The following is a 9,477-nucleotide window of genomic DNA, read 5'->3' on the forward strand; positions in this document are numbered from 1 at the left end:
TGATTATCCTCTGGTCATATGGTCAAGTACTGCAGGCTCTAGTTTGATCTCCTCTTGATTATCCTCTGGTCATATGGTCAAGTGCTGCAAAGAAGGAACTAGTTAAGCTGCAGCTGGCACAGAACAGAGCGGCACGATTTGCTTTTCATTGTGATCAGGGACCTTGGGTTGTGCCGTGGTGGAGGTCTTTGTGGGCTATACTCAGCCTTGTCTCAGGATGGTAAGTTGGTGGTTGAAGATATCCCTCTAGTGGTGTGGGGGCTGTGCTTTGGCAAAGTGGGTGGGGTTATATCCTTCCTGTTTGGCCCTGTCCGGGGGTGTCCTCGGATGGGGCCACAGTGTCTCCTGACCCCTTCTGTCTCAGCCTCCAGTATTTATGCTGCAGTAGTTTATGTGTGGGGGGGCTAGGGTCAGTTTGTTATATCTGGAGTACTTCTCCTGTCCTATTCGGTGTCCTGTGTGAATCTAAGTGTGCGTTCTCTAATTCTCTCCTTCTCTCTTTCTTTCTCTCTCTCGGAGGACCTGAGCCCTAGGACCATGCCCCAGGAATACCTGACATGATGACTCCTTGCTGTCCCCAGTCCACCTGACCGTGCTGCTGCTCCAGTTTAAACTGTTCTGCCTTATTATTATTCGACCATGCTGGTCATTTATGAACATTTGAACATCTTGGCCATGTTCTGTTATAATCTCCACCCGGCACAGCCAGAAGAGGACTGGCCATCCCACATATTCTCTCTCTAATTCTCTCTTTCTTTCTCTCTCTCGGAGGACCTGAGCCCTAGGACCATGCCCCAGGAATACCTGACATGATGACTCCTTGCTGTCCCCAGTCCACCTGACCGTGCTGCTGCTCCAGTTTCAACTGTTCTGCCTTATTATTATTCGACCATGCTGGTCATTTATGAACATTTGAACATCTTGGCCATGTTCTGTTATAATCTCCACCCGGCACAGCCAGAAGAGGACTGGCCACCCCACATAGCCTGGTTCCTCTCTAGGTTTCTTCCTAGGTTTTGGCCTTTCTAGGGAGTTTTTCCTAGCCACCGTGCTTCTACACCTGCATTGCTTGCTGTTTGGGGTTTTAGGCTGGGTTTCTGTACAGCACTTTGAGATATCAGCTGATGTACGAAGGGCTATATAAATCAATTTTATTTTATTTTATTTTATTTGATCAGCGAGCCAATATCAGTACTATACTATGCATGCCAGTCTCTGCTGGCTAAGAATTTAAGAAAGACAGACAGCATCACTTCTTCTTTTTATAAGAAACATTAATGTGTTGAAAATTCCAAATTGTTTGCATAGTCAACTTACCCCACAGTTCTGTCACACACACCTCCCCACAAGACGTGCCACCAGAGATCTTTTCACAGTCCCCAGGTCCAGAACAAATTCAAGGAAACGTATAGTATTATTTTGGGGCGGCAGGTAGTCCAGTGGTTTGAGTGTTGGGCCAGTAAATGAAAGGTTGCTACATCGAATCCCTGAGCTGACAAGGTAAAAATCTGTCGTTCTGCCCCTGACCAAGGCCCCTGTTCCCCTGTGGCCGTCATTGAAAATAAGAATTTGTTCTTAACTGACTTGCCAAGTTAAATAAAACTATACAGAGACATAAATGCCTGGAACTCCATTCCATTTCATACAGTGCAAGTCAACAGCAAACCTGGTTTAAAAAAAATTATAAAGCAAAACCCCCATGTGTATGTACTGACATGGACTTATTCCACATTTTTTTTGTGTTACAACCTGAATTCAAAATTGATTAAAAAAAAATCAAATCTCACCCATCTACACACAACACCCCATGATGACAAAGTGAAAACGTTTTAGAAATTTTTGCACATTTATTGAAAATGAAATGAATAAATATCTCCTTTACATAAGTATTCACACCCCTTTGCTACAACACTCAAAATTGAGCTCAGTGCATTCAATTCCCTTTGATCATCCTTGGGATGTCAGTACAACTTGATTGGAGTCCATCTGTGGCTATTTCAATTGTTTGGACATGATTTAGAAAGAAACACAACTGCCTATATAAGGTCCCAGTGTGTTTCTGGGACAGTGCATGTCACAGCAGAAACTATAACATGAAGTCCAAGGACCTGTCTGTAGATCTCCAATATAGAATTGTGATGTGTCACACCCTGACCATAGTTTGCTTTGTATGTTTCTATGTTTTGGTTGGTCAGGGTGTGAGCTGGGTGGGCATTCTATGTTACATGTCTAGTTTGTCTATTTCTATGTTTCGGCCTAGTATGGTTCTCAATCAGAGGCAGGTGTCTTTAGTTGTCTCTGATTGAGAATCATACTTAGGTAGCCTGGGTTGCACTGTTCGTTTGTGGGTGATTGTCTATGTCAGTGGCTTGTGTCAGCACAGGTCTATTTTGTAGCTTCACGGTCGTCATTTGTTTATTGTTTTGTATGCAGTGTCAGTATTTTCTTTATTAAAGATTTACCATGGACACTTACCACGCCCCATTTTGGTCCGGCTCTCCTTCACATACAGAAAACCGTTACAGAATCACCCACCACAAAAGGACCAAGCAGCGTGTCAACAGGCAGGAGCAGCCCAAAGAGGAGATGCGTAATAAGGATTTCTGGACATGGGAGGAAATCCTCGACGGGAGAGGACCCTGGGCTAAACCAGGGGAGTGTAGCCGCCCAAAGGTGCAGCAGGAGAAGAGGCAACAGGAGCAGCCCAAAGAGGAGTACAGTATGGACTATACTTCTTGGGAGGAGATAGACAGGTGGGCGGTCGACCCAGGGAGAGTGCCGGAGCCCGCCTGGGATTCGATGGAGCAGTGCGCGGAAGGTTATCGGAGAATGGAGTTGGCGAAGCAAGCACGGCGGCGCGGAAGGAAGCCCGAGAGTCAGCCCCAAAAAATTCTTGGGGGGGGGGCCTCACAGGGAGTATGGCTATGCCAGGTAGGAGACCTGCGCAAACTCCCTGTGCTTACCGGGGGGCTAGAGAGACCAGGCAGGCACCGTGTTATGCAGTGGTGCGCACGGTGTCCCCAGTGCGGGCGTATCGTCCGGGCTAGATTGAGCAACGAGCCAAATGCCATGAAGCCGGTTCTACGCAGCTGGTCTCCAGTGCGTCTCCTTGGGCCGGCTTACATGGCACCAGCCTTGCGCTTGGTGTCTCCGGTTCGCCTGCATAGCCCAGTGCGGGCTATTCCACCTCTCCGCACTGGCAGGGCGACCGTGAGCATTCAACCAGGTAAGGTTGGGCAGGCTCGGTGCTCAAGAGCTCCAGTGCGCCTGCACGGTCCGGTCTTTCCAGTACCACCTCCACACCCCAGCCCTCCGGTAGCAGCTCCCCGCACCAGGCTTCCTGTGCATGTTCTCGGCCCAGTACCACCAGTGCCAGCACCACGCATCAGGCCTACAGTGCGCCTCGCCTGTCCAGCGCTGCCGGAGCCTTCCTCCTCTCCAGTGCTGCCGGAGTCTCCCGCCTGTTTAGTGCTGCCAGAGCTTTCCGCCTCTACAGCGCTGCCGGAGTCTCCCCCCTGTTCAGAACTGCCAGTCTGCAAGGAGCTGCCAGTCTGCAAGGAGCTGCCAGTCTGCAAGGAGCTGCCAGTCTGCAAGGAGCTGCCAGTCTGCAAGGAGCTGCCAGTCTGCATAGAGCTGCCAGTCTGCAAGGAGCTGCCAGTCTGCAAGGAGCCGCCAGAGCTGCCAGTCTGCAGGATGCCGCCAAAGCTGCCAGTCTGCATGGAGCCGCCAGAGCTGCAAGTCTGCATGGAGCCGCCAGAGCCGCCAGTCAGCATGGAGCCGCCAGGGCCGCCAGTCAGCATGGAGCCGCCAGAGCCGCCAGTCAGCATGGAGCAGCCAGAGCTGCCAGTCAGCATGGAGCAGCCAGAGCTGCCAGTCAGCATGGAGCAGCCAGAGCCGCCAGTCAGCATGGAGCAGCCAGAGCCGCCAGTCAGCATGGAGCAGCCAGAGCCGCCAGTCAGCATGGAGCAGCCAGAGCCGCCAGTCAGCATGGAGCAACCAGAGCCGCCAGTCAGCATGGAGCAGCCAGAGCCGCCAGTCAGCATGGAGCAGCCAGAGCCGCCAGTCAGCATGGAGCAGCCAGAGCCGCCAGTCAGTATGGAGCAGCCAGAGCCGCCAGTCTGCATGGAGCAGCCAGAGCCGTCAGTCAGCATGGAGCAGCCAGTCAGCATGGAGCAGCCAGAACAGCCAGTCAGCATGGAGCAGCCAGAGCTGCCAGTCAGCATGGAGCAGCCAGTCAGCATAGAGCAGCCAGAGCAGCCAGTCAGCATCGAGCAGCCAGAGCTGCCAGTCAGCCAGACTCTTCCAGATCTGCCAGTCAACCAGACTCTTCCAGATCTGCCAGTCAGCCAGACTCTTCCAGATCTGCCAGACTCTTCCAGATCTGCCAGTCAGCCAGACTCTTCCAGATCTGCCAGTCAACCAGACTCTTCCAGATCTGCCAGTCAGCCAGACTCTTCCAGATCTGCCAGTCAACCAGACTCTTCCAGATCTGCCAGTCAGCCAGACTCTTCCAGATCTGCCAGTCAGCCAGACTCTTCCAGATCTGCCAGTCAACCAGACTCTTCCAGATCTGCCAGTCAACCAGACTCTTCCAGATCTGCCAGTCAACCAGACTCTTCCAGATCTGCCAGTCAGCCAGGGGCCGCCAGTCAGCCAGGAGCTGCCGCCCCTCTGTCCACAGCTTCGCCCCTCTGTCCCGAGCTGCCGCCCCTCTGTCCATTGAGAAGAGTTGCCAAGGTGAGGAGGCCACGGAAGAGGACAAGGTGGGGGAAGACTAAGGTGAAGTGGGGGCCACGTCCAGCACCAGAGCCGCCACCGCGGACAGATGCCCACCCAGACATGTTATACTATTTTGGGCTACACATACTGAGACAGAGGGGCACTGTTTCCCTCGCTCAAATTATTTATTCGGTGAGATTCAGCCCCTTGCGAATTGATGGAAAATGATTAACACACTGAGAGAGATGAATGAGACATTTTTTTAAAAGTATATGGGGAAGCCTGGCTACCCTTGCCGTCCGTGAATACACGCCACGGTATAAAGACAAGGTATTTATATTACATACCGTACCTGTCTCTGTTCCTCTCTGGTAGAGGGCTCATGTTGACTGTGGAAGTGGGAGTTTTATACAAAACACATTTTAGAAAAATGCACTAAGGCAATAGAATCACGATAATTTATGTGCACATTTATTTAAACTTGGTAATACTTCTTAATCTTATAATATGGATCTTTCCGGTCACTATTCTGACCCTTTTGCTTGTCTTTATTCTAAATGTTTCACTATAACTCACTGTAACTCATCACTGAGTCGGTGTCAGTATCTTGAGAGAGGTAGTCACATAGAATCCAGGATAAAGGGGTTGAGTGAAATTGGTCTGGACTCTGTGGAGGAGGGTCATTGTGTCCAAGACACTGTAGAAGGACAGAGTTCCTGCCTTGTGATCCAAGTACATTCCTACTACTCTGGTGGAGCGGGGGACTGGTATGTCAGTCTGTTTATCATTGTGATAGAAGTAGCAGCTAGAGGCACCACACTCCAAACACCAGGCCTGATTACTGCTTCTTAACCACTCATTATGTCCTCTCCTGCTGATCCCTTTATATGAGACAGCTATACAAACCTCCACCCCGGTCCACTCTACCTCCCAGTAGCAGGCTCCAGACAGACCCTCTCTACACAACACCTGGGGGTAGGTGGTAAATCTGTCTGGATGGTCAGGATAAAGCTGGTCGTTATCACTCCATGTCACCTTTCTGTTCCCCTCAGACAGACGCAGCTCTTTATGTGCTGTGTTGGGATCCAATGTGAGCTGACAGGAATCTGAGGAGGAAGACAAAACAACATGTGAAATGTATGTGTGCATGTTTGTGTCCGCATGCGTATGCATGTGTGTGTGTGTTTTTGTACACGTGTATGTACAGTATGTTCTTTCCTCACATTCCAAGAACTCCTCTCTGGTTTTGGGTTCAGGCCTCGTCTTCTGACAGGTGGTGTCATTCCCATGTGATGCTAATCCACCAACTGACAGTCCAGACTGAGTTGTGCCAAATGACGGAAGACAACGGGGCTCAGAAGGTCGAACAATGTGGACTTTTGTCACTATGGAAACAACAGGAAATCAAGTATCACTTGTGTACACTGATCATGACATAAACATTACAGCAAATCAATGGGATAAGTAACTGAAAAAGGTTCTCTATTGAGAACAAACATTAAACCATAAAGTTCACCAAATGTACTGAATTTACTAAATGGCAGATAGGGTCTCGATTAATTCCGTAGCGTGGAATATCTGCGTTCTAGCGTGAATGGCATTTAAAGGCAATGGTACCGAGTTCGTGGAGACTGCATTCACAGTAAACGCTGCATGTGTCTGCTTAATCGGAAATTACCTTTAAATATCAAGCTCGCTACAACACAGATTATCTGCTCCATGGATTTAATCGAGCCCTAACTTGCATCGTATATACTGACCTAATACTGTATGTTACCTACTTTTTACAGAGATCTTCGCAATTTCCCCAGAGCAGATCTTTTCAACTTGACTTTTCAGCCCAGAGACTGATTTCCTTATATGCTCAAAGGAGACGTGTTGATTGAAAGTGATGCTGGGTAAGGCCTTAGATCCAAGAGGGACATAGAGAGACTGGAAACTCTACAGATGCACAAAACAAAAAAGATTAGAAAACAGGAAAAAGATTATTGCTGTGAAAGTATAAAAAAATAATTTTCAGTAGTAAACACCTGATGCTGGGGACAGAGAGTCACTGATATCACCTGGGGGAATTGAATGTTGTCTTCTGTGTTTGAAAGCTTCTCCAACTCGCCCTCTCTCCTCCTCAGCTCAGCCATCTCCTGGTCCAGTTGCTTCAGCAGTCCTTCAGCTCGACTCACCTCAGCCTTCTCCTGGGCTCTGATCAGCTCTTTCACCTCAGAGCGCCTTCTCTCAATGGACTGGATCAGTTCAGTAAAGATCCTCTCACTGTTCTTCACCGCTGCCTCTGCAGAGCACTGTTAGGACAAGCCGAAAGAGAGGAGGGGTGGCATTTTAACCAGCCCATTCATTCAGCTCTCATCAGAACCCCAGCAACATGTTCCCTACAGAGGGGCTCAATAGGATTGGAACATATCCGAGCACTGGGCTCCTCACAGGGTCCAGTTTTTCTGCAGTTTAGTTTAGAAGGAATAAGTCACTTTAGAGGCCTAACTGCTAAGTAAATGCATGTAAATGGTTAACAACACTCACCTTGAGTGAATACACAGCCTGTCTCAACTCTTGCATCTCATCCTCTTTATCCTGGATTCTCTGTTTGGATTTCTGTTGTTTTCCCCCCACCTGGCTCTGCAGGGAAACACATGTAATTCCATGGTTCATTTGTACAAGTGATTCTGTCTTAATGAGAACAGATCAAACTTTATGATAGGTCAAAGTCTATGCAATATGGAAAAGGCATGCGTGTGTCTGTGTGAGTCTGTATGAGTGTGACCGATCGTGTTCGATCACAGAACTCCTGCGTGCCAGAAAATATCATTAGCCTGCTAAGCCAAACACCTAGGCATTAGCTGAAAGAGCCAATGCAACTATTCAGGTCTCAGTAAAGGTAACATCACATGAGTGTGTATATTAGCACAGCTAGATTATTGGGTGTTGGCTGACTTCCTTTTCAAAGCTATGTTGTACAGTAGTGACTAATGTTCAGCAATGAATGGTATTTTCACAGTGATACTCTGAATGAGCGGAATTATAGATTGTCAATACCTGTCTCTCAGTCCTTTCTGATTCAGCTGAGACTGTATCATGGCCTTTATGTTTATCCATTGTACACAGATAACAGATAAACTGTTGATCAGTATGGCAGTAAATCTCCACCAGTTTGTCATGATGAGAGCAGATCTTCTCCTCTAGTTGTGTGGAGGCTTTGACCAGCTTGTGCTTCTTAAAGGTAGGAGATGCATAGTGAGGCTGGAGGTGAGTCTCACAGTAAGAGGCCAGACACACCAGACAGGACTTGACCGCTTTGAGTTTTCTCCCAGTGCAGACATCACACGCAACATCTCCAGGTCCAGCATAATGGTGAGCAGGGGTACCAGCTTGGAGTCCTGTCTTCTTCAGAGTCTCCACCAATTCTGCTAGCATGGTGCTTTTCTTCAGAACAGGCCTTGGGATGAAGGTCTGTCTGCACTGGGGGCAGCTGATCAGAAAACCCATCACATAATCCTGATCCCAGCAGTCCTTAATACAGCCCATACAGTAGCTGTGTCCACAGGGAATAGTCACTGGATCCTTCAGTAGATCCAGACATATTGAACAACTGATTGAGTCCATGGCTGCTGCCATTGTGGTGCAAACACTAGCCGAATGATACTACTTTCGTTGCTCTAGAATTGTTTGTGCTTTTGAGTGGGAACATTCCTGGTTGTACACAGTGTTGTGTTGGACAGACACCAGGAAGAGGGTTGTGATTGGACAGAGGTGGTTAAGGAAGTTCTATTTATAGTATGTGTGTCATGCAACACTCCATTCTCCCAAACTGACAATTCACTCGATACAGACCACTACACCTCCAAGTACATAGCTATAACCAGATTTATTGAGGAAGATTAAAGTGACGATTCAGGAGAACAGTCTGTAGGCAGTATGATGGTAGATCAGGGGGTGACCTGGAGTATGTGAACTGGAGTCCTGGGCTCCCATTTCACTTGGCAACAGTGGCGATCCTCAATGGTCATAGACTTACAGTGTGTTCCAGGGGATAGGTGTGAACAAGGTGCTACGAGAACATAATGAGTAGTTATTTGTGATGGAATATGAGTTGTAGATCAGTGATTCTGTATAGTGCCTTGCTTAGCCGATCCTGTCAAACTGGTTAGTTAGAAGATAAGAGGGTGGAGAAATGTAGCCTGATATCCAGGCCTGTCTGTGCTAACGTTCCACTCCTTGTACTCTATGTGGAATGATAGCACAAACCCTCTGGTACTCAAGCTAGGAGAAAGGAGGGAGGCTTGCAAACACTGGAGACATAGAAACCCTATTCTCCACATACTGTAGCACAGAAGCAATCGTTTAGTTTAATTGTGGTTGTTGCCAACATAACAATGTGGCAAAACATATTGTGTGGGAAAGCTGTGAAAAGTAGCTTATTTACTTGGGCACATAACCACAAAACGGATTGGTTGCTCCTCTATTACAAACCCACGGCAATTGTTATGAATTCCCTGTCGGTGTCTGTTAACACCATTTCACAGCCCTCTCAAACCTCTGTAGTAGAAGCCCTCCCCGGCAAGAGTCTGGGTGTCTGCCTGCTGATCTCTGCCCCCTCTGTGACCTGGGGCTCTGACCACTGGTTGGTTGCTAGGGGCCAGTTGTTAGGGCACCGGACATCTGTCCATCCTCGTTACTGCATGTCACATACCGTCCTACTCTGTCTTCCTCAAGCAGTGTCAGAGATTGTATTGTGCACAGTATATTCAT

General features: G+C 48.4%; 1 protein-coding gene across 1 annotated transcript; it reads right to left on the reverse strand.

Annotated features, from left to right (window-relative positions):
• Positions 1–1,827: 1,827 nt before the first annotated feature.
• Positions 1,828–8,420, reverse strand: LOC110489721 (E3 ubiquitin/ISG15 ligase TRIM25-like). Its single transcript, XM_090199081.1, has 6 exons — positions 7,765–8,420; positions 7,252–7,347; positions 6,783–7,016; positions 6,501–6,660; positions 5,943–6,104; positions 1,828–5,825 (listed from the first exon to the last, which is right to left on the reverse strand). Exons 1-6 carry the CDS (start codon positions 8,341–8,343, stop codon positions 5,305–5,307), a joined length of 1,752 nt encoding a protein of 583 aa, XP_090055207.1. The 5' UTR covers positions 8,344–8,420; the 3' UTR covers positions 1,828–5,304.
• Positions 8,421–9,477: the final 1,057 nt, after the last annotated feature.

The sequence above is a fragment of the Oncorhynchus mykiss genome, chromosome 15, assembly GCF_057628025.1.
Source record: "Oncorhynchus mykiss isolate SJ-2025 chromosome 15, ASM5762802v1, whole genome shotgun sequence".
Classification (NCBI taxonomy): Eukaryota; Metazoa; Chordata; class Actinopteri; order Salmoniformes; family Salmonidae; genus Oncorhynchus; species Oncorhynchus mykiss.